The sequence below is a fragment of the Drosophila novamexicana genome, unplaced genomic scaffold (assembly GCF_003285875.2).
Source record: "Drosophila novamexicana strain 15010-1031.04,08,12 unplaced genomic scaffold, DnovRS2.1 tig00000108-arrow-pilon, whole genome shotgun sequence".
NCBI lineage: Eukaryota > Metazoa > Arthropoda > Insecta > Diptera > Drosophilidae > Drosophila > Drosophila novamexicana.
In genome coordinates this window covers 2,109,158-2,135,017 of record NW_020824772.1, presented here as the reverse complement: position 1 = coordinate 2,135,017, position 25,860 = coordinate 2,109,158, and the positions used below count along the sequence as shown (strand labels likewise).

The 25,860-nt window shown below is 38.8% G+C and overlaps 2 protein-coding genes across 4 annotated transcripts in view; one reads left to right on the top strand and one right to left on the bottom strand.

Annotated features, from left to right (window-relative positions):
- Positions 1 to 16,765, bottom strand: part of LOC115772134 (nuclear pore complex protein DDB_G0274915) — a 54,461-nt gene extending 37,696 nt beyond the window's left edge. For 2 of the 3 annotated variants that reach the window (XR_004019021.1, XM_030718114.1), the window contains exon 1: positions 16,021 to 16,765. Coding sequence is in view for 2 of the 3 variants with exons in the window: in XM_030718114.1 (XP_030573974.1) it covers positions 16,021 to 16,497 (477 nt within the window). In the remaining variant the exon portion in view is untranslated. Of the gene's footprint in view, positions 1 to 11,642; positions 12,360 to 16,020 lie in introns of those variants that run through there. The other variant, XM_030718116.1, reaches the window with a different exon arrangement.
- A 435-nt stretch (positions 16,766 to 17,200) lies between these two features.
- Positions 17,201 to 25,860, top strand: LOC115757657 (ubiquitin-conjugating enzyme E2-17 kDa). The gene is made up of 6 exons (XM_030697970.1): positions 17,201 to 17,513; positions 17,600 to 18,154; positions 21,866 to 21,929; positions 24,747 to 24,778; positions 25,415 to 25,598; positions 25,675 to 25,860. Exons 2-6 carry the CDS (start codon positions 18,131 to 18,133, stop codon positions 25,812 to 25,814), a joined length of 444 nt encoding a protein of 147 aa, XP_030553830.1. The 5' UTR covers positions 17,201 to 17,513; positions 17,600 to 18,130; the 3' UTR covers positions 25,815 to 25,860.

The window sequence follows — 25,860 nt, the reverse complement described above, 5'->3', positions numbered from 1 at the left end:
AATTTACACACACAGAATATCAAATTGTGTGCACTAAACCAACAATGGCGAGCCATAGAAAGTTAATCGCATGTGTCCACAGCTACAGATACTCGAATTGTTGATTTTTCCATTGCTTTTATCTTTGCCACAAAGCGCACACAAAGAACAACAACGCCGACAAACATCTTAATTTCACAATAATTGCGCGCACCCAAAATTGAAAAACAAAGTCGAACAAGACAAAAAACCAAATTGAAATCCAAGCAACGCGTCAACCGAGCCTCAGCTCAAGCCGAAAGTGCAAACATTCAACACTGGTGGCAACAGCTGCTGGACGAGGATTGCCCTCAAATCCACAGACAGCTGCTGGCTTGGTGTTGCAAGCAGTCAGACTTGGGGCCAGGGGCCAAGTGGGTGTGCAGCTTGTGGGTGACTTCTATTTGCATGGCAGGTGAAAAGTCTTTGGGACAAGCAAAACAAACTTTGCATCTGTGTTATTTTTTTCTGTTAACAGCTTCCTTTCGCTTACCTTTGCCTCCCACCTTCTCCCACTGGCCGGGCAATTTCATAATGGCGTCGTCAGCCAGTCAACGGGCCACTGCCAGCAGTCGGCAGTTGGCAGTTGGCAGTCCGCAGTCGGCAGTCGGCCAGGCAACGCTGACGACATTACAGTTAGTCGAGACGCCGCCGCGTCCATTGATGATGGGTTTTTAAGCATTCAACCAGTCAGCGTGTCAGACAATGCACTGGCGGATTGGGGAGTTGGGGGCGCTGCACTGCATCTAGCACAGTGCACAATTGGCCCGATTGCAGTTGGAGACTGCAGACTTGTTTACAGTTGCTTGTCTCTCTCATGCCCTTACTGAGGAAAGGTTAGTTTGTGATGCTGATTGCAGTCGACTTCAAATAAGCCAACAAAACGATTCACAGTAAATGGGAATAGATGCAAGCATATTGAAAGGGTTTAAGATCAGCTCAAGTGCCAAGACATAACAAACTAATTTCCATAAATGACAATTGCATACAGATCTACAGACCTCTTATCTCATAATCTTAAACTCTGAGCTTGAAAGCCAAAAGTTCTTGATGTTTTCTTATTAACATAATTTTTGCATAATAATAAGAATGTTGTTCTATTAAAAAGTAAACGGGAGTGTTCAGGGTTTTCAAATTTGTGTAAATACCAAGGCTAGAGCTCTCTAAAATGCGGCTTACATTTGAAGATAATCTTTGAGAAACCAAAAAAAAAAAACATTAAAATTGATGCCATCTATTAACGGAAATAAATACGATCTATGTTATAAGAGACACCTTTCAAAAACTTTAGCTAAAACAACTCGGCTGTTGATGCTGATGAAGAACTAATGCACTTTATAAGGTCGAAGATACCTCCTCCTGTCTATAGCATACATTTACACAACTGCAATATACCCTTTATTAACCATTTCCAAAGGGTATAAGTCAAAAATTTTAATTGCTTTTCAACTAAAGCATAATTTGTAAATAAAGTAAAAAGGAGTTGGCTTAAGCCAACATAAGAGGGCACGCTGCTCGACTTTGAAGGGTATTCATATTGCGATCGGGTTTTTCTTTTATTTTTCTAGCATTTTCCACTTGTGTTTTCAACACAATATTCGAACGTTTTATTTTCTGGCCAGCAGAAAATGATCAATTGTTGCCGCTGTTGTTTTTGCTCTGCGGCCAACAAAAAGAAAAACAAATGAGCGAAAAAATGCGAAATACTCATAATAATAATAATGTTCGGCAAGCCGAAATTGAGGCATGTTACCGCATCGAGCGACGCTGCAGATATGAAGATTTCTTTCTGTTGCAAGCTGCAACAATAATTGAGCTCTTTTTGTGAGTGTAAATGTGTGTGTGTGTGTTTTTATTTTATGCAATTGCTTTTGGAAACACAAATGGACAATTTCGCAGCATTTATAATTATATTTGATTGCAACAATTATTTAAAAATAGAAATAAAATAACACTCAGACACCAATTGGCGAAATAAGCAAATGTGTTGGCAAAACTTATAACACAACCGATTTTTGTTAAGTGTGCATGTGCTTTAATTCTTTTAACGAGCTTATTAAAGGCAATCAGAGTGGATCTGAGGAGTCAGCATCGAGAACACAGAACATCGAGCCCAGCGACAGACCTGGCTTAACTTGGTTCTCTTCAATTAGCTGGCGCTGTTTTGGCCCGGCCGCAACATTAGGCCAAATGAGGTCATCATATCCGCGTCGTTGTCTTTGTTTCATTTAATTTTTTCGTTGTTTTTTTTTTATTTTTTGTACTCGCATTTTAGTATTTTATGATGAACCGCGCCATGGAGCGCCATAAAGTTTTTGCTTTTTATTGGCACCGACCGCCAAAGGCTTTAAATGCGATACCAAACAAACGAGCTTGCGAGCTAGATACTTATTAATTAAAAAGGAAATGTTCACAGTTTGCTTAGTTGTTTGTTTGTCGTATAAAACAAGAACAAAAAAGTGAATCATTAAGTCGTCTGTTCTTTTATAAGATGCTTGAACCACTTCTGACCTACGTCATTAGATATATGTAATCAAATTACGTACGCAAAAGCCTGGGAAAGTGTATTTTTGTATGAATAACTTGATCTGCAACCATATTTAAATAATTTTCAAGGCATTAGCAAAGAAAACTAACGAGTGACGAAACAGTTTTACGAGTAACGAGTGAGCGACAGCGAGAACAACACCTTAAAGCTAACAAAAAAACGGTTTATACAAATTTCATTCTAAATCGTCTTGAATATTCAAAGAATCATAAAAATAGTAACTAATGGCGAAAACATTTAACGAGTAGCGAGTGATGAAGATACTAGCGAGAGAAGCAAATTAAAGCTTATAAAAAGCTTATAGCGAGCTTATGAATACTGAAAGCAGCCACATTTAGAACTAACGAGTGATGAAATGAACTAACGAGTAACGAGTAACCAAACCTACGAGAGTCGCAGTATAAGGCTCAACAAAGAGTATCACAAATAGTTAAGCCCTATGTAGGCCTGTCAATAATATTATATTTTCTATACAAGCTATATATTACCCGATTATGAATCAAAGTTCCCAAATAAGCAAAAAGTCCAAATGTCACGCAACGTAAATGTCTCAATCCAGTCAATACTTTAATAGAAGAACTTGATCTATCTATTGCACAAAAAAATAAGTTGAAAAGCCTAACCAGAAATTTATCTTGAAGCAGAAATCAGACGAGCTTTTAACAGTTATAAGTTCAACTTATTATTATAAGGTAAAACGTGCTTGTTTAAAAACCATTGAAATGGAACTGCAATAAAAAGCTGCTCCATAAACTCTGTTTGATACGAAGAAAACGTGCAAATGAATGCCACTTAAGTCCTCATCAGAATATCACGAGCTCAAATTAACAGCTGAGCTGTGAAATTGAGTGCCACTCGACGAAGCTCTCTGAACCTGTTCTATTAGGACAACAAGTGCGTCATAGCTGACGCTTATTGTGTGGCCGGTTACTTTGGGTTCAAACTATTTTCGGAGCTCTCGAAATGCCAAGGCGTATGCTGAAACTATTCCAAAAATAAAATATAAAAGAATAGCAATTCATATGCTTATGTGCCTTTAATTACGTGACAGCGCACTGTCAGCATTGAAATCGAATTTAATATGCAGTTACACATACGCACAGCTTGACACAGATACACACGCACACGCAATCGCAAAGCTATTTGCTAAGGGGTAAGCCCAAACATAGCAACAACAAAAAAACAAACGTCAAAACCAAACCAAAATGCGCAGCTGACGCAATTTACAGACGGTTGCGAAAATCAGACAAATATTTATTTTTGCACGAAAAATTCTACAAGTAAATAGAAAAAGAGTAGCAAAATAGCAGTGTAAACGTAACTGTATACGTATCTGTATCTGTACAGATACAGATACACAGGTATCTTGTAGATACACATATTTGCTAAGCAAAGAGAAAAGCCAACGGCAACGCATCGAATCGCATGTGGCAACCCGTAATTTACCCTTCAATCAATGCGCAACAAATCAGTTGGCAACGCGCGGCGCGCAGGCGCGCCAATCACTTGTGTATGCCCCCTCCACCCCCCAAGCCGACGGGCACCATTTACACCCCCCCTTGGCACGTAACTCACTTGGCAGCACATTTGGGTTAACAATTGGCAGTTGTGTTGGTTAACTGTTGTCTGCTGGCCAGATATCCGTATCTGCTGTGTGTGTGTGTATGCGAGTATCTGTGTGCCATGAATGACTAACTGTGCGCAAGGTGGTTTTCTTTTTCTTTATTTTTATTTTTTTTTTTCTGTTTTTATTTGTTGCTTGTTTTCTGAACGCGCTTAAGTTGGCCAACACAGGCAGTGTTATGTAGATACATAGATACAGATATGTGGCGCATGTCGACAAGTGTTGAGCACACAAATTTGTAGATATTTATTGGTGTGTGCTGTAAATGTGTATCCATCAGCTATGTATAAACGCTGTTTCCTTAATGCAGCAACTTAATTGCCGAATTGCAGCTTCAGTCCAACAATCAATCAATCAAGCAAACAACAGCAACAACAACTACGACAACAGCGACAACGACTTGTTGCACTTTTCAAGGCAACAAACATTTCCTCTCTGCACATGGGGCAAACCATTTTCAAACTTCCCACGTAGCACAGCAGGTTGCTGGAAAACCTGTAGAACGCTCCCAACAACAATAACAACAACAACAACAACAACAACAATAACGACAACTACAACAAATTTTCAAGTTTAAAGCTAAATATGGACGCAAATCGTGCCCATCCAACAAATACACAAGACTTGAGGATGTTAACTCATGGAAAAAGCAAGAACTAAACAAGTCTCAACGTTAGATATGTGAGATACAGACGCAGCCATACTCTGTATCCAGTTGCAAAATAAGCCAGCTAAATGTGGGCAATGTGGATGTGGCAGCCAGGTTTGTAGCTATAAATTTTACGCCATTTTAGCCTTACGACTATCGATATATATCTATGTATACACATATTTTCAAAATCTGTAATTCAATAAAATATAAATGTGCGTGGTAAGGAAAATACAATACCATAATTTACATGCCCGTATTGTTGGTCTCATTATTGTTACAAACTAATTTAAGACAATCTTAAGTTCCGAGCAAGTGCTGCAAACAGTTTGGAGTTTTCAGCTTCAGATGCACAAAAACTAATATACCCGTTTCATTAAAGTCAACGTAAACAGGGTATAAAAAGTAGCTAAAAGCATGCTGAACCGAATTGAAGTGCAGCAAAAGGGCAAAACTGGTAGATGCTGACAATTGTTGATGTTAATGATGAGCCACAAGAGGAGAACCGAGCACTTGGCAAGTGGGTCAACCACCATGTGACTGACTATCTTGGCTGGAATCATGTCACAGTGCAATACGTCATTAAAATCTCTGTCACACTTTTGACATTTGCACGAATCGACAAATCAAAGACGATTTTGGCAAGTAAAAATAAACATGCAAAGAACAAGACGAACAGTAGATACACTTTATGCATTTCAAACCTACTTTTACTTTGCTATTCCTCAAGCGTATCTTTCAAGTATTATGAAAGGGTATTAAAACTGCGACAGTTGCTCTCTGCTGTGTGGCTGCCGCATGTTGCATGTTGCTCGCTGTTGGCGTTGCAGCTGTCGGTGAGACGGCACGCGATCGCCGAAACGCAGCTCGCCTGTGGCAAATGAAATGGCGGCAAATGCAATTCAACTTTTCCGGTACCATGCGGCGTATGCGCATTTTTAACACTCAAGTGGGTGGCAATTGAGCAGTTGATGAAAAAGTACAGCAGCTGGCCACAGTAAGCACTCCATACAAGAAACATAATGCAGTAGCGCAGAAATTTAGAACAGCAAAACGCACTGTTCATCATATTGAGTATTGACTGCCTCTACAGCAAGACCAAAAAGTAGGGCACGACTTTTGCAAACAATTCAACGCACTTGCTAAAGTTCAATTGTGCACACAAGGGTTAAGTGCCACTAAAGGGGTCTTTTATTTAGCAAAGGGGGCAGGGGTGGGGCTAGTGCCCGGTGGTAAATGTAGACTGCAGTCTTGCAGTTAAATTTAAAACTTTAATGTCATGCACCAAAGAAAATGCCGACGCATCTACGAGCTGCGAAGAAGAGACAAAACAGAAGGCAGCAAAAATGAAAGAAAACAAAAAGCAGCAACAACAGCAGCAGAAGCGACAACAGCAACAACAAGAAGGCAATAGACAAACAAACAGCAAACAATATTTCCGCATTCCGGGCGTGCAGAGCGCCAAACACATTTGACAAATTCGCCGCAAGCTAGTGCGAAGAGCAGCGCGGCGAATTCAAGCACATGCTTGAGAGAAAGCAGCCAGCCAGGGAGGGGTTGCTGGCAAGACGAGAAGGCCTTTCGCCATAATAACCCGCTCATCCATCCCAAATTTTGCTCTAGCGAATTATTGCAAAATCATCAAATGATCGCGATTACAATCGACTGAGCTGAGTGTGCTGAATTGCCAGTACGGCGGCGGCTTTAACTAGTTTGTGTATACCCTGTAAATACGGAATTGGTTGCAGTGGGTGTCAAGTATTACATGGGATGTAACCATATGCCATATAATACCATAAAATGAATTGATCTTAACGGTCAAGAGTCAAAAAATTCCATTGTATGTTCCTTGTAGCATGGGGAATATTTTAAAGTATCGCCCTACTATGCGATTCTCATTATTTTAAGTAAGAACTGCAGTTTTTCTTGCTTCGATTATAACTATATACTGGAGGTACAGTTAATCTTCAGAACTAGAAGAGGTAAAGTGAAAATTATTGCCAAATACAACTGAAGATTCCGTCTTTATTTTTATATATGCCAACATTAGGACAAAAGTCGAGTACAAGTTAAATTTGAAATCTTGCTGTCTATCAAAATTATTGCGGAGTATCTTCAGGTCGCTTTTTATGCGACTAGAGCACTTTTACTAGTCGTTTTCAATTGGAAAGTGTTGCCAATTTGCCGAGTTGCTGTCGCCGTTGTTGCTGTTGTTGTCGTCGTTGTTGACGGACTGCAACTTTAATTGTGCGCTTTATAGCGCAATTTATGCCCCAACTTGGCCACTGGCAATTGCCAATTGCCAATTGATGGCTCGTGCGCGTGTGCTTTGATTATGATTTGGGGCTTAGTTATGGCAATTATGCTCTAAATGAAATTGTTACAAAATTATGGTCATTTGTGTGCTAACTCTTCGAGCTACCCACGCGCCAATAGAAAGTAGAACAACGCAGCGCAACAACAACAAAATGCAAAAGTTAAGTGATAAAAATATACGAAAAATCACATGACAATTGAAATTATAATAATAATAACAAAAAAAAACACACATACAAATTTGCAAATAAACAAAAATAAATTAAGTTAATCGCATAAAATGTGCAGTATATTTGCCAACTGTGCCAGTTCACAAGCGGCGTGCTGGAGGGGGCATAAAGAGAGCCCTGGCGGGGCCCGAAGCTGCGTTGTGGACGAACACGTTGAAATGTGTGAAATTTCACAACTTAAACTCAAGATAACAACAACAAACACAAGAAAAAGCCAGAAAAATAAGTACACTAGTCAACAACAGATTGTCTGCTTCGGTGAATACTTTCATATTGCAGATAAATTATATTAAATATAGTAGACTTTTTCATTAGAAATTGCAGAAATAGAAAATAAACAAAAGTCTTTGCTAAATTCATAAGAACAAATGGAGGGTTTTCCTTAAATCTCTTCTATTTAACTACGCTCAAGAGAGCATCAATTCTTCCCGCTCTTAAGTCTATAATCTATTTTACTCAACTGCGCTCACGAGAACATGACATTTTTCAATTCTGCTTTGTGTCGCATTCGTAAACGTTTAACTGCCAGCAAAACTGACTCAAGCGTGCAAAACTGACTCAAGATTGCACTCAATAAAACCATTGATTTTTGGTAAGAAAAAGCGATTTATCAAGTCTCGAGTCTCAAGATTGCATCAGTTTTCCATATAGATATGAATTCTGCGTAAACAGGAAATTGCAGCTAAGACTAAGAAATAATAATAGATCTGCTCTCGTGTTGCGCAGTGTAAACTGACGCTGTAACCACTCCAACGCAAACAATTTCTGTATTTTTTTGTTTGACGTCAAGGTTAAAGCTCAATTTGGACGAGCTGAAAGAGCAATATACTCACATACGTGTAAATATTCGCGCGTATTTTGAATATTTCCTCAGCCCGGGCAGCTGTCGAAACAGTTCGCATGTAGATTAGATTAAAGCGAAAAACTAAACAAAATAAAGCTCGTATTATAATTTGATTGGTGCAAAATGCATGAATCAGAGCGCAGCAAAACAGACAAAAACAGCTGATCCTACGTAGAAAAAGCTGGAATCTTTTTGTAAATAAAAATGATTATGGGCAAATGCAAACAAATGCGCGCAGCACGAATCAAGTTGATTGGAAACCATAACAAAACTTGCAAAAATAAATAATAAAAAATAAATAAATAGAAATATTTAAACTCTATTTTTTATATGAGTCATCATAAAACTATACAAAAATATGCATTTATCTTTATTAAATTTAATAAAATGTCTAACAATTGAATGACATTAAGATATTTGATCTTAATAACGATAAAAATATAAATTAAAAATTATTTAACATTTGAAATTCACTTAAATGAATTCCCTTATTTTAAGCAAACTCATAACAATATTTTATCTCAATTTTATATATAAAACCAGATAAATTATCATTAGATATGATTTATTCTTTATTACTACCCTATCTCTTTTTCTTTCAATATATATATTTTGTATAAGAATCGTGATAAAAATATAATTAAATATCCATTTGTTAAACAAATTATAGAAAATGCTTAACATTTGAAATACGCTATGATAAATTCCCTTATTTTAAGCTTAAGATATTTATTGCCAATTTTTTATACGAATCCTGGTAAAACTAAAGTATATATTTGTTAAACGAACTCCCTTATTTAAGACAAGCACACGCCACCTGCCTGCACACCTTTCCCCTGTCCATACACGCATTACACGCACACTAACAAACAAATTCATATCTGTCAGATACACAGATTTCCCATTAGTTATGCTCTCAATTTTGCTTTCAATTATTTTTTAAGCAATTAGCAGACGAAGAAAACAAAAGTTAAGGACCAAAATTGAAAGGTACACAGTTTAGTTTAGTTGCATTGCCTAATTAGCTAATATACCCATTAAAAGGGAAGCGAGTTTAAGGGTGTAGACAAACATGTAGGCGACGCTTGAATTGGGGCCAGAAAAGCTAAAGAGCTAAACAAAAAAAAGTGGCCAACCAAATAGCTGAATTAATAAACAATCGAAAAAGAAGACGCGAGATAAAGAAAAAAGGGGAACAAAAAAAAAAACAATTAAAAATGCCAACGGAGCAGTGCAAAAGTCAGACAAAGCAAAGACACACACACATATATCAGATAAAGAGAGCGAGTACAGCTCATGCTCCTATTCGTTTATATTTTATACATTAATTGCCATGTAACAGCATGCAGAGAGGGGTTATGTTAGGGGGGAGGGGTGGGGGGTCGTTGTTCGCTTTCGAAATGCGAGACCCGCATGGAAATTGACATGCAGCGAGTTAAGAGCGTGCATAATCAATCCAAATGGAGAACAAAGTGACAAACAAGAACAGAGCACATAGAGAGAGAGCGAGAGAGTGGGAGAGGGATAGTATAAAGAGAGCATGCAGGCAGGCATGCATGTATGTGTGTGAGTGAGTGAAGTGTCGAGTATAGAGAGCACGCTCTAGTGAGAAGAAGCTAATAACAGACTCTGGACTAAATGACCAAGCAAAACGCAGAAAACGAAGCGAATGACACACAAATTATGTTTAAGTAACAATTAAAAATTAAACAATAGTTAGTTGTTGCTTAATTAACAAGATAAACAAAGCGAGGCCAATGCCAGCCAGCCAGAGGAGCGGGGGGTGCAGGTGGCGGTGGGGCCGGAAGAGTAGAAGAAGCGGGGGGGTCAGTTATTTAGTCGCCTTGGTCATTTAATGGGGTTTTGCATGTCAACGTGCAGACATTTAAAATTGTTGCAAAGCTCTTGTCAGTGTGTAATTAGCTAAAATGCAACGAGTTGTTTCAGAGAATGGCGCCAAATGCAGGAACTGCCAGGGCTGCGAGGGGTTACCTTGGGTTAGGTTACCTGCAATGCGGGATGTAGATACAAACACACACACACCCATGAACACAAATATAAAAGGTGAATGAACTGCAATAAGCTATAAATTATCATACATGGAAATATAGAATATAAAGCGCAAAGATATAAATTAATAACATTTAAAAGCAAACTAAATGTATTATTATTACACTTCAACTAACAAAATAAGAGCTGACAATAGTAATAATTATCACACTAATAATAATAACAACAACAACAACAATAACAATAATAATAAAAATAACAAAATTATTAAATATAATAATAATAATAATAATAATAGTAATAATTATAATAACAGTAATAATGATAATAATAACAATAACAATAATAATAATAATAATAATAATAATAATAATAATAATAATAATAATAACAATAACAATAATAATAATTAGAACAATAATAATAAAATGCATATTAATAATTATAAAAATAATAATAATATTAAAATTCATAATAGTAATTATAATAATAATAATAATAACATTTCTTACTAATTGAAGCACACAAAATCAAGAACCTTGAGACGAGCAAAACCAAAAATCATTTAGCAAAATATTATTTCATTTTATTTATATTATTTGTTCATATATAATTAAATACTAAAAACTCTAGATAGTAATTAATCTTCATATATTGTATATATAAAAAATTGTCCATTACTTTAATAATTTTTAATCACTGACATTCAAAAATATGATAATTTTGCATTCATTCAAATGGTCTAAACTATTCTACATTTTTCTTGCTAAATAAAACTTTTAACTAACCAATTGAGGAATTAACGATCGAATCTTGTTTAAAGCCAAATTTATTCTAAGCCTAGATTGATAAAAAAAAGTGTTTGCATTTTCAATATTTAACTCAAATGTAATCAATGAAGGTCCAGACCCAATAAGAGTTATGAAAACGTGCTAGAAGATATTCCTAATCGAGAAAATATAGAATTCAACGAACTAATATTCCAATCAATATCTGAGTTAATGGATTTCAAATTTAAATGGAATTGCAGCTTAAAAAGAAATCGATAAATTTTATTACGAGATGTGACTGTCTAAGTTTTGTGAATCATAATTTTACTTTCAAAAGATCATTCAAAGCGATATCTGAGTCTTAGATCTATAATATCTATCATGATAATTTAATCAGCTTAGGTATTATCAGAGCTCTACTGCGCCCACAAGCCCCATAAAGCATATACGCTTTGATGTTCTTTTTTCTATTTATCAAGAAATCATTTTGAAACGCGTTCAACTTCCGCTGCTGCGTTGCGGACTACGTGGAAAAATGTCAATTTGTAAACGTCTCAGATAGGGGAGCGAGTGTGTTGGGGAAGAGTATTGTGAGTTGGTTCGGTTTGATTAAGTTTAGTTCAAGATACGCACCATTTATCTAGTTGATCTCATTTAAAACGGGTCTCAGTAGACGGGGAGGTACCCAAAGCAAAATTCAATTAATCCAAATGAATGCTGAGCGCGGCTGAGCTATGTTTTTTATGTTATGTTGCTTATTTTATGTTTTGTTGTATCTGAGGGATGTGGTCACAAGTCACATCGGCACTTGCAAATATTTTGCATTCGATTTGCATAACAAATTCACAAAAAATTTCACCTTTTCTTGTTTAACAAATAGATGTTGACCGGTTTTGCGGTTTGTTATTTCATAATATGCACATTAACAATATTTAAATTGAAAGCAGAATTGCGATATGCCTTTGTCAATGGGAATTGACGCGCATAGATACACGCACTTATATAGATATATTTGTATCTGCGTGTGTGATATTCTTAGTAGAAAGGTTAATTTATTGCATCTGTGCTATGTAGAGCACGATCGAAGCGCGACTTCAGTTCGACGAATTCAAACGAACGAACGACACGTAAATCGACGACAAAAGCTGATGATTCAGTGGCAAAGTTGGGCGAAAAAAAATACCCAAGGAAGCAAGAAAAAAACAAAAGCAACAACTGTTTAAGGCTCTTTTTGTGGCAACACACGCACACACAAACACACAAGAACAATCAGCACCCAGTATAAAGACGCGTGTATCTGACAGATACATTTAGTGCAATCCAAACTGAACGTAACGCGAACGCAACGCAAACCGAACCGCACGCTTCAACGGCAAATTTTACAATACAAACAACAACAGCTGTTAAATTGTTTCCATACATTAGTTGTTTTACAGAGCACACGCTGTTATACTCAAAATGGCTGTTGTGCTCACATGTTAGCACGTAGTGTTATCATTTGCGCTCACTGTTAACACATACAGCTGAGGGATCGCGAGTGAAATTTCGTTGAGTGGAACTAGGGCTAGCCAATGTTAGCGCTAAGCATGACTCATAACGGTCTACACGAATGGTAGTTAACGTCAGGGAGCGAGAGTGAGAGAGACGCAAATGGGAGAGCGCTAGCGCTTGAGTTGCTTATGCTAGAAGTTCTGCAAGGTCTGTTGAGTGCGATGCGCTGAATGCAGAGAGAGAAAGCAAGCCGCAAAGAGAGTATCATAGCCATTAACAGTAGCTGCAACAGCACAACGCAGCCGCTTGTTGTTTGTATCTGCCAGATGCATTTGTATCTTTTGGATATTCCTGTAATGCTTCAATTTCTAACGTGTTTCTTTTTATTTGTTTATGCATCTAATTTGTAGGTAAACAAAGACCACAAACAATTACGCGGCACAAGCTTATCAATTAGCAGGTAATTAAGCGCTTTTCAGAAATCAAAAGAAACCACGCCACAAAGTGTGGCAAAGGGTAACGCACTTCACACACACACACACGAGAACAGAACAAAACAAACTGACCAACTAGCTCATTAGCTTTAACTGCAACTCCAATGGAAGCGACAACAAGTGCAGCAAAGCAAAACAAATGCCGCAATAGACGCCTCGTCTAGACCGGAGAGAAGACAAAAGGCGACACGAGAGACAGACACACACAATTGACCCACTGTCCACTTGGCTCTTATCTCTAGCTGCTTAATTACACGCAACTAAAGACACACGGAGAGAGAGAGAGAGAGAGAGGGAGAGCGAAAGACAGGGGGGCCAGTAGCTGTGCGAGTGGGACACGTGAAGGACACAACACAAACAACGCATCGTTGCCATCACGACGCTGGCGCTGCCAATAGCAAAGCTCTAGAACGTTTAATCAATGACCTGTACCGGTCCCTATTTCGGGCTTGGGGTTGGGGGCTGCGGGAAGGGTGCAAGCAGTCACTTCAAGCATTTAATGGCACGCATTTTGTTTGATATTTATGTAAATTTGATAAGCAAAACAGTCACTCGAACACTTTTATTGCATTTTATTCCTATTTTATATACCATAATTATCAATAAATAAGAAAATAAACAAACTACAGCAACTGGATTTAAGCAGTAGAACAAAATTAAACTCATAAAAAAGTTTATCTATAAGTGCTTATCTGCAGTTCAAGAGTTCACATTTTGCAGCAGGAGTCTAAGATACAAGCCGCTTTTCGAGCGGTTTAAAAGCTAATGCCAAATACTTTCGTGGTGAATCGAAAGATTTAGATGAGCTTTAGCAGCTTTAATACTTTCCCAGAGCTTTTTAAGAGCAGCGACAATATAACAACAAAGCGTAAAGAGATTTTTCTCTGAGAAAAGAATACGCATTATTGAATTTTGAAAAAGAACAAAAATTAATAGTTCAATTTACCCAAAACTCACTTAAAACAGGCATATTCTTAATGGAGCGATTTATTTGGTACTTGCAGGTCAATAGCCGTTTACAATCAGCTGCCCGATTTTCCTAGATAAAAAGAAAACATCTCTCGGCATTTTGAATACAAATATTGATCGTAAAAAATGTAAACAAAATAGTTTAACATGCGTGGGAAAGGGGTGGAGCCCGCCCAGGGCGCAGTCGCCGTTATGTGTAGGCATATCAAATGATCCACATAGCATACACTCAGAAAAAATGTACGTAAGTTATTTATATAAAAAAAAAAATGAAAATGAGGATTTGATTCTTGGCCTCATAAATTTCAACCTCAGCCGGATTTCGAGAATATGTTCCACTTTATTTGAGTGATATTTTCTAGATTTTTCTCTGAGTGTATATGTATACACACAACTGTAAGAAAAAAGTGCCCACAGCAATTGATAACTCACACAACATGAGCCATAAAAATACATTTTGAATCAGATTCATTTCGAATGCACAATGAAAATTTGAGAAGACGACACACACACATGCACCACACACACACACACACACACACACACACTACACATATGGTTGCAATGAACATAAACAATAGTTGGAAAAAATGTGATTTGTGACAAGGGTTGGGCGACAGCGAACGCTTGTAGCTACTTAAATTGCAATCAGAAACAAAATTGATTTAAATTTGAAATATAAACAACGGCCTGCAAGGGGGACAAAATGCTAGGTAATTGCATTACGAGGGCGTGTTAGAGTGAGACAGCGAGAGAACGGGAGCGAGAGGGAAAGGGAAAGCTAGACTTGAGAGCCACTTGCCCACACATCGCATCCAATTAGGGCGCAGCTTGTTTTGCCGTAGAAAGTGATAAAAAAAAAATAAGGAGGAAATGTGTGCGATCACAGAAAGCTCGACGAATTTCGGTTAACTGTATGCAAGACGCAGTGAGAGCGCATAAAACAAAATGGCTGCCGATTGGCAAAAGCCTTTGCGGTGTATTCTGTTAATGAAGCTTATGAGCAGCAGCGCGCGCACGTCACAAGTCACTGAGCTGCAGCAACAGCAACAACAACAACAACAATAACATCAACAAGCACAGCATAAGTGAAGCGCATATGGAGAGAGAGCGAGTGAGAGATGGTGAGAGAGAGAGAGGGTAAGATAGAGAGAACGAACCGCAATCAAAAACAAAAGGAGAGCAGGCACGAACCCCAGTCAATGGCTGCACCTGTAGACAGCATATTCATAGCATATTGCACGGACACCCCCGCAGACCCCCGCACACCCACGCACACACGAGACAAAAGCACAGTTACGCTCAGGCTGAGACTGCTGTGGGGTTCATTAATGACGACGGCTCGACACGTTTGAGCGATCACCACCACAGCAATAATAACAACAAGTCGAGAGTGCTCCAGTCGTGGGTGTCCGACTGCCAAATACCCTGTACCCAGCACACACACAATGTCAAATATACTTGCGAGTACCGTACGAATATTTGTAACTCAATTGTGGTATCTACCTCTTATAAGCTCAGAGGCATACCCTATATTTCTCAATGGGTACAGGGTATACAAAATACTAAAACAACGAAAACAATTTTTGTTTTTAACATTAATAACGCATTTTTTTGCTAGCCACGAATTATATTATACATAAAATGGCGCGATCTGAACTGTTGCTGTTGCAGCGGTTAGATATCGTAAAACAACAACAAGAACAGTAATTTCCGCGCAAACGCAGCCGACGCAGAAAGTGCGGTTGGGTGGTTGGGGAAGCGTGGGTGGGCGGGCGAGACCGACAAGTGCAGAGACGCAACGCCAGCCAAGCAGAACGCACAGCATAAAACAGATAATAATAAATTTCAAAAAAAAAAACAGATACGGCACGATCAATGGCTGCACCAACCTACCCCCCATCACCCGCACCCGCACCCGCACCACATCACTCTGCCAGCCGCCAACCCCTTAAAAGCAACGGAAATGCTCAATTATGCAATTCAAGAACAAAGAGAACGACTAAAATGGAAGAGAGCGAAGCGAGTCGGAGAGAGAAAATTAAAGCTTAGCTTACCTTTTGACTGAACGCCGTCGCAGCTGCTGCAGCGGCTGCTGCTTCCTTGGCAACGCCGACGCCATCCGCAGAACTGGCGTGCGTCGACGGAGACGTTGCGTAGACGAACAGCGGCAACGAGTTGAAGTTACGTAAAAAGCCAGCGCCGTCGACGCCGCCAGCGGACGCATCCTTAAAACGCCGGCAGAACAGCAACTGTTTATTGCAAGCGGCTGCCGAGGCCAGCAGAGGAAGCAGCGTGGGCGTTGGCGTTGACCGCGCAGCTGCAGTTAGCGTTGCATCAGGAGCTGCCTGCGGCAGTGATGCTAACGCTGACGCTGACGCTGACGCTGGTGGTGTCTGTTCCTCTTTTGTTGCTGTTGTTGTTGTTGTTGTTGCGGACGCCATTAGCGTATCGCAATTTTCTTCTTCTTCTTCTGTTGTGGATTTTGTTGCTGCTGGTGCTGCTTTAGCTGTTGTTGCTGTTGTCGTTGGCATGGCTGCGCGTACTATAAAACAAAGCTGTCGGTGCTGGTGCTGCTGCTGCGCGCTTTACAGTGGGCGTGGACGTGGGCGTACAGCTGCGAGCGTCCTTTGTTATGGCGGCGCGTGTTTTTTTTTAAGACAACGGTCCCACTATCAACAACTGGCTGCCGCATGTTGCAAATGCTTACGCATAGAAATGACCTCTAACTAAATTATCTTCACACACACACACACACATATATATATAAATATATATGCACAAACAGACGCACATACACACACACACACACACGAGCACTTTGTCGCTTCGCAAATCGGCAGCAACAACAACTGTAAAAAAACTGTAGCCGCAGCCGTGTTACTTAAATTGATTATATACGAAACGTGTTGCCGCTTTGAAACGTGCAAAACTGACGCGTTCCGTTTGTTCAAAAATTAACCGAATTGATTTATTCATGTAAAGTTTGCTCGCTAATTTCCTTTTTTTGTTTAAATTTGCAGACAGTTGAGTGTGGCCGAACTTCACAAGTGGCAATATCTGCTATATCAGCGTGTTAAATGTACCAATAGTGTAAGCAGTCTGGCAACCCAGTTGCTAATAAAAATGTAACACTGAAAATAACCTCGTTTTATTGAAATACCAAAATATTTGAAAAAATACCAACAGCTGGTCGAAATTGGATTTCCATATCAAATTTTCAAACAGAGTAGCTGTTCAAACATTAGCACATACATAGGACAACTCCATCAAAATTCGTCAGTAAAAACATTCCGGCAGCAAGCAACACGTTGTGTGCTCATGAATACAATTAATTAACAGCATTTAGTGCGCGCAGACAGAAAACGCAGCGGACATACACAATTGCGTCGCCGCCGGTTTAAACAGTTTTTGTTGGTTGTAATTTTCGCTGTGCCTTCGCTTACAGTTTTGACGCTGATTTTCGATTGCTAAATTTCCATACGAGACACCATTTTTCCATTTCGCCTTGCCTCGCCATAACGCTTATCTGCTGCTGCTGTCACTCAACGTAAGTAAATAATTTATTTAAAAACTAAATTAGTGCCATTTCGAGTTGCCACATGGATTAAATAGTCTCTTCTCCTCTTTTTGCAGATAATATCGATCTGGCCAGTCAGTAAACTGTATGATAAAGATAGCTGTGCTGCTCTTTTGACGAGTGTTGGCTAAAATTACACGTTTCACAACACCTAGACACTTACTAAACACTAAACTCGTCTCTGTCACACACGCGCACTTTGGAACGTCAATCGTTTTGTCCGCTGTTAGTCATCGTGTCGGTCTCACTCACATCCGCTCGGCGCTTTGAGCACCAAAAAATATCGCAGCCGTAGTTGTCGTCGGGGCGCCGTTCTACTCGCAGTGCTGCAATATTTCTAGACTGTAACCTCGGAGAAAAGCTGAGCAGAAAATAGCCAGAACACAGTGAAAATATAAAGCCTACCGCAGCTTTTGTGTTTCGTTTGGTTTTTCTATAGCATTTTCAATAATTTACAATCAATTTCTCGTTTCGTGTAAATCGACAAAGAACAAAAAGTAATCGAAAAGCAAAAAAGAAACGTACAACAATACACACTCACCAACACAAACACCACACACACAAGAAAATCAAATTTCAATCAGAAAATGGCGTTAAAAAGAATCAATAAGGTATGTGAAAAAACGATGAAAATAATCAAATCAAATTGTACAAAGCATTTTGGCATTAGCATGCATTTCAAAAGTGCAAGTTTCGATTTGTACCAACAAAAAATAGAAAAGAAAAAAATGTGAAAATTTCTTGTGCGACAAAAAAAAAATTTATGCAAGAAATGTGAAACGTAGGTACGACAACGGCAATGTACAAAGAAAAGAAAGACAAAAAAAAAAACCGAACCGAATACGTGAGCGAAAGAAAACGTGCAAAAAGCAAAAGAAGCATAAGGAAAAATGGGCGATGACGACGTGCATTAATTACAACTTAAACTAAAAGAGAAACAAGTTTTAGGCTTAGTTTTTAGTTGATGATTGACGTAAAAGCTAACTATTTAGAGCTTGAGCTTTTTATGGGATTCTAATTAGAACTGGCTGGACATCTATCCTGTGAGTGTGTGTGTGTGTGTCTATGTGTGCTGGGCAAGGCGACGGGCAACGTGTACGGCCATTTGTATTAGTCGTTGTTTCCGTTACACAGTTAATGTGCCTGCGTATGTGTGCATACGAGTGCAGTTGTGCGGGTGGTTGTGTGTGTGTGTGCATGTGCATGCATTCAAGCCGGGCACCTGGTCAACGCCGCCGTCATCTGGGCTGCTTTTGGCCAGCAGAGACTCAGCGCCGCGCTCGGGCTCCGTTGTGTTACCCAATACACGCTGCTGTATTTATATATACGTATATATATATACATATATACATTTATATATGTGTGTATTGCAGGGCACTCACACGCGCTTATGCTTTTGTGTGCGTATGTGTGTGTGTTGTTGGTGCCAGCGCCACAGAAAGATCCAGCAAAAAATAAAACACGGCGAATACATGAAGTAAAAGCGTATAAAATTAACCTAACCTTACTTTTTGCGCTGATAATTCAGAAATAGTGCTGCCTGCCTGCCTCTATATATACACAAGCATATGTATGTATGTATATATACTTGCACGCATGTATGTATGCACATTGCATCAATGTGCCGACTGTGTTTGTGTGTGTGTGTGTGCGCGAAAGCAAGTAAATTTCAATAATTATTTTTGCAGTGACTAACTGCTAAAAGTTCCTGGCTACTCGCTATCCTTGTTGCCAATGGGCCAGCCCGAATGCATTTAATATTCAAGCAATTTAATGTGCATTACAGTCGCATGTTAATTTTCATTGGAATTTCTGTTTCAGTGTCCGTTCGTTAAAAGTTGCCCCATCTGCTGTTGCTTTTGACTCGCTCGCTCTCAAGGGAACGGCGAGTCACCATTTTTTCGCATTGAAGCTAGCTTTATTCATATTTATGCTTTTACTGTTCGCAAATAGTCTATTATATTTCTATTGTAAGCGATTTAATATAAAAGTCGACAATTACAGTTCGATTTGAGTGCGGCCGGTTCGCCGTCGTAGCCCCCATCAACACACACACACGCACACACTTATATGCATTTGGAGTCTTTGCACAGTCACAGCCAGCGCACAGCAGTATATTAAGTTTGCCATCTCGCTCGCACACCCCCATGAGACGCCCAAAGAGTGCTGGGTAAAGTCAACGGCAGCTGCTAGCTCGTTTGGTCATACACAGTGTTTGGCTCTTTCTTGCGCGCTGATGTTAAGCGAATGGGGCAGTGCTAAGAGGGTGTCTGCGTGTGCGTGCGCGCGTGGCTGTGTGTGTGTGTGTGTGCGATGGCAACTAAGTGTAGTGTTGAAAAACACTTTGACATGTTGAGCACCAATAATTACTATAAAAATATAATTTAACATAATTTAATTTTAAATATTGTATGCGACAGTAAAATATGTAAATTGTTGCTAATAAGCCATACACGCAAGCATATATATATATATATATATATATAAATATATATATAAATATATATATATATATATATAAATATATATATATATATATATAAATATATATATACAATGCTTGTGTGTGTTATAGCAGAATGTCTGCTCTTGTGTTGGAGGGGGTCTGCTGACTGCTCGAGCCACAAAAGCAGCGACGCCGACGTTGACGTCTGCAGCGTCACGAAGCGCGAGCGTCATGGCCATTGAATTTTTCCTTTGGTGCTGCTGTTTTTGTTATAAACTTTGATACGTATATAAATGAAATGAAAACGAAATGCTACTGAAAATGAGGAAGAGCCGAGCCAGTAATGCTAAATGAATTAATGTTAATTTTATTTCTTGTATTTGTATCTTTATGTAATATGTTCCCCCCTCCTTCCACACAACCAACAACTTACAATTAGCAGGAAACTGTTTTGGTTTCCCCCTCCTCTCTCTTTCGCACTTGTCTCCAGCATAGCCAAGGTTTCGCTGATTGAGCTGTTTGTTGTTGTTGTTGTTGTTGTTGTTGTCAGTTGGCCTGAATTGCCAAAAATGAATTGTACTAATACAACAAAGGAAAGAAAGAAAAGACGATGCCCGCTGTTTCAAGCCGTACTCTCCTCTGCTCTCTCTCTTTCTCTCACACGCGCTCGCCGATCAATCCATGAGTCTGTGTGTCTGTGTGTCTGTTTACTTGTGTGCGAGTGACCGTTAGTTTGTTATTATTTGAATTATAAAGCAATACGCTATCACTTGTCACCGCGTCTTTGTTGGAAATGCATGAGTCATTCCGTCGGCCGCATTGAAAGTCCCCTCGAACTTGGCGTTCGCGTCTGACGTTCGTTTTGTAACATTTTTCGTCTGCCTTTCTTTTCGTTGTTGTTGTGGTTGTTGTAACTATTTTTTGCTCAACAGGTACTAGCCGAAGAGTGCGTGGCAGTACCTAAAAAAAGCACATATGTCAACTGCAGATATTTTTGAAATGCGCCACATTTGTGTTTTGCGTATTTCTTACGTCGTCCGATATTTCAACGTACGTCAAAGGGAACCCAGACAACCACAACAACAACAACAATAAAAGATTATGCTGCGACTGCGACTGGAGGCAGCGACGGCGACTGCGACTGAGCCAGTCATCTTTTAAACTTCTTACCCCCTCCTCCACTAAATGTGCCCCCCTTGGTATGTTTTGTGCCAAGGCTCTCGTTTTGCTACCTTCCGCACAGCTCATCTTTTTTTTTTTCTGTGTGCGTTTTGTTTTTTTTTTTCTTATTTTGCCGGTTTACTTTACACCTATTTGTGCGCCCCAAGTCACTCGCTGCGTGCTGTTCTGTCTTTTGGTGTCTTTTGGTTCGGGCCAACGAACTTGGTGTTCGCGTCATTTGATGCGAACAAAAATTTTCATATTTCTGTATTGAAATGCTTTTAAATATTTCTGCATTAAAATGCACAAATACACGTAGATATCAGTATGGGTATGTATTAACAGAGTCCAAAAGAACAGGAAAACTTTGGTTGTTCTTGAGAAATGCGCATAATAATATAATATAATATAATTACTGTATAAATTTTCTATGTTTGCATACTTAAGTACAGTGAAGCTCTTAAAAACTGGTTCAAAACACGAAACTTCCAAACGATCTAAAAATATACATTTTCATTTTCTTTCCATTTATCAATTACATATCTAGGAAAATGTTATTTTCTTTTGGGTTTCTTCATGCGGACAAAAAAAAAATACTGGAAGCATAGGTGACCGCTTGAGGAATCATTTACTGTTTTTTTGTTTTTCTTTCTTTTATAAAAATAAATATTTCTAGCGCCTTTTTCTAATCTATTGTTTTTGTTATTTTCAACAGGAACTGCAAGATCTGGGCAGAGATCCACCTGCACAATGTTCAGCTGGACCAGTTGGAGATGATTGTGAGTATAACGGCAAATCACGCCCCGCCCCGCCCCGCCTCGTTCTGCCCAGCCCATCGATCAGCACACTGTGCATTATGTAACTGTGCCAATGCGTAGATTCCTACCCTCTGCTTCCTCTTCTTCGGCTTGCTCTCTTTGCGCTCTTTATAAATAGTTCACGCCGCGCTCTCTTTATAGACAAGTTAGCTTTTGATCTGATTCGTCACGTCATAACTTGCAGAACGTGACTTGGCAGTTTTTCGCACATATTTATGTATACTATTCATTTCTACTCTACAGTAGTCCCTCGCAAATTAGAAACGTGCATCGAGCTCCTTGTAAGAACTTTATATACTAATTTATAGAAAGTTACTAAGTCTGAGCGATTCCTTAATAAATTTTAAATGTTCTTAAATTAAAAGATGTCTATGGACCAAATTTATAAGGTATTCAATGTGGTTCTTTCATTCGAGCGACTACTGTTTCTTAGTTCGCGTCTCTATTTCTGGTCTCTCTGACTCGTTGCAATTTCTGATTTCAATTTCATGTTAACGCGTGCGTTTTTACTGTTATACAGTTACTGTTAATTCTGCACTCGCACAAACATTGGTACGCTTTTAATATGTGTGTGCGTGTCGTGTGCGTGTGTTTAAGCCAGCTTCGTTTGCTATGGAGGTCACCTGAATGACGTCACTTAAAAGTGAAATCGTGTAATTAAAGGTGGTTTATTTTTTGAGGTCGCCTTTGCCTGCCTGGCCGACGTGTGAGTAATACATAGAGTTGAATTTAGGCATCATGCGAGTAGAGAATGTTAATTTAACAGCTGTTAAACAGAAATGTAAAAAATGGTTGCTAAAGCTGTAAACATTTGTTATACAAAGCTACTGATAAAAAGAGCTTAAAGAAAGCTATAAAATATATTATAATATAGCTTTTTCCAATCTGATTTAAATTAATGTTCTAAACAGATTTATAACGCTTTACGGTCCAAGTCCACAAATTAGTGTCTGAAGTAATAGAATGATTCAATTATGCTCAGCATTTGTACATTTACAAAATTTACATTCTGCGATTACATTAGACTGTGTCGGTTATCGATAACATATGAATTGCAAAAGTGCGGCTTCTTCAAATAAGCAGATGATCGGCTGGATGTTATTTACCTAAGCGCCGCAAGGTTTTCCTTCCAAAGGTCAACTAATGCGGTCTCGAATTAGCGAGAGAGATTTCGACGTTTTTAAATGTTAAAAACTGTGCGATTAGTGAAATTTAAAATTATAATTTAATGTAACTTTCATATTTTCGATAGCATCGATACGAATTTCGATAAATTAACGCGAAAAACACGAATTACTCGGGCGAATATCAACACTTTGCAAATGTGAAAAATGTGGTTTCTTATAAAAAAAAAATCGTTGCTAAACTGTAAATATACAGGCAACATACTTCACATTCGCAAAGAATGTTACATTCGCAAGAAATGACAGAAATGTCAATAGTGGAATTGGACTATAAGGGACTACTTAAATGAGTTAAGTTAGTAGAAGCTTTTAGAATTAATCCATATAACATAGTGAACTTACGAATGTAATTGAAATATTTAGAAGACGCTAAATTTCTTCTGCTTTATATGGGGTTAAATACATTTACGAATGGTTTTTCAATGACACAAAAATCAACTCTCGATAGCGAGCGATCACTGTACCAGAGAAGACAAAGACTCGATTAGAAAGTAAAATGCAAATATCAATTGTGTATTTCTTACTTATTTCTATTGATTCACATAGTCAGAGAATATGCCTAAACATTTCCGCGCCTGTCTTGTGCTGATAACAATGATAAGGCTGCATTAGGAATTGCTCTACATGCATAATCAGCATTATTAGCACAGATAATAAGATAACCCATTTTATTTAGCATACGTATATTTATATATATTTTATCAGTTATAAAACAGTCGCATCCATGTCATGAACAGTTAACAGTTAAACGCCGCGCTTCCGCCGTGCTGTGCTGCTCTTATCAGAGCTCCGTTATCAGCTGGGCAGTTATGTGTATAAGAAATTACGTGGAGATAACCAATTACAGTCGAACTCTGCGCGTAGACCGTCTCCAACAAAGAAATTCACATTTACGCAAAATGTAATTAAAAAGAATTTAACAGCCCGCAATTGTTATCGATAACCGAAGCGATACATATAAATGTATCGATGGCTGAACAAGCGACTCGTTATGTGGTGAAACTCCCAACTCGATTCTATAAATGAAATTACTGTAATTGTATTGCAAACACACACGCGCACTACCCATCCCCTGCCCTGCCCAACCCACCTCAGCTCACCCCGCCCCGCTATCTAGCTGGCACGGGTCGGCCCAGTTCTCAGCCCAAAAGCTGCTCGGGCTGAGTGTGACATTGAGCAAGTAGCTTTGCAATAGCCTTGTACAATGGGTGCGAGCAGGACGGCAAGTTCTCTTTGTGCTGCCAGCGTCAGCTGCAACGTCGCTGCCAGCAGTCGGTGCCAAGGCTCTTTGGCAATTGTTTGTTTTTGTTCTTTTCGCTTAACTCTTGTGCTGGCTGCGGCGGCGGCGGTGGCGGCGGGGGCGGGGTTATCGCTGAGAGAGCATGCGAACCGAACAGCAGAGAGCAGAGAATGAGCAATTGCATTAGTTTAACTGTTCTGTTCTTACAGCTGTAATCATCCCTTTTCCCCACCTGCCTCTTGCGGCAGTTTTGTGCTAATCTGTGGCTTGGCGTGGCATCGGTTGAGATATGCTTATTATATTATATAACTACCAATATTAATAACTCGAACCTTATCTTCTTTCTATTTACAGTATTTCACTGGCAAGCTACAATAATGGGCCCGGTAAGCTGACAACTCTGCGTCTCCCTGGTTCAAAATTGAGAGTTTCTGATGTTGGTTCGGTTCAGAGAGTGCTAGAACGTTCTCTTTAGAGGATCTTTTAAGACAGTATCGATACCTAAGCAATACATGCCGTTATTCAACTGAGTAGAATCTGTTTCTAGCAGATGTACTCCGAACTTGTTTATATCTAATCTAGCTATTCTTTTAGCTATATAGTTGTTTTACTCGCTAAATTAGGCATATCTAACTTTATAGCTGCTAAAGCTTAAAGGCAGACCTTTGCTTCCTCATGATTGTTTTTACTTTCTTAGTCAAAATGTATTAACTTTGTAGTCTGAAGCTATTGCGGGTTTTACATTGAATCGCTTTTTAAATAAGGACAGGTTCTACCTGATAGATAATATGTATATTTATATATATATATTCTTTTGTGTCATAGATGTCGCGTTCTAAGGCGTACTTAGTTTAAGATCAGAAAGGGTAGATCTCGAGATAAAATATGGAACTGTATTCAGACTGTATTTAACCATTATTTCGTAGTCTCTTTGAACGATTTTTTCTGGTGTCAACTTTTCTTTTATTTTGTTATATTTCAATACTAATTAGTGTTAATTTTGTTTTTCAACATATTCACAGCCGGACAGCCCTTACCAAGGAGGTGTATTTTTCTTAACTATACATTTTCCAACAGACTATCCTTTTAAGCCACCGAAAGTGGCCTTTACAACACGCATATACCATCCAAACATTAACAGCAATGGATCTATTTGCCTCGATATATTAAGATCTCAGTGGTCGCCAGCATTAACTATTTCAAAAGGTAAGTGATTATATATATATATGTATATGTTTGAATGGATTTGTTAACATGATTTGTTTTTCTCTTTTGATTGCAGTCTTATTATCAATTTGCTCTCTACTCTGTGATCCCAATCCAGATGATCCGCTTGTTCCAGAGATTGCCAGAATATATAAAACCGATCGGGAAAAATACAATGAGCTGGCACGGGAGTGGACTAGAAAGTATGCTATGTGATGCGTTCCAGATTGCAGCAACAACAGTCCAACAATAACAACAACAA

What these genes read in the sequence shown, in the direction of transcription:
- LOC115757657 (XM_030697970.1), top strand. Translation starts at nt 18,131, where the DNA reads ATGGCGTTAAAAAGAATCAATAAG. An exon ending in CGTTAAAAAGAATCAATAAG is followed by an intron (nt 18,155 to 21,865) that starts GTATGTGAAAAA and finishes TATTTTCAACAG; the next exon opens with GAACTGCAAGATCTGGGCAG. An exon ending in TGGACCAGTTGGAGATGATT is followed by an intron (nt 21,930 to 24,746) that starts GTGAGTATAACG and finishes TTCTATTTACAG; the next exon opens with TATTTCACTGGCAAGCTACA.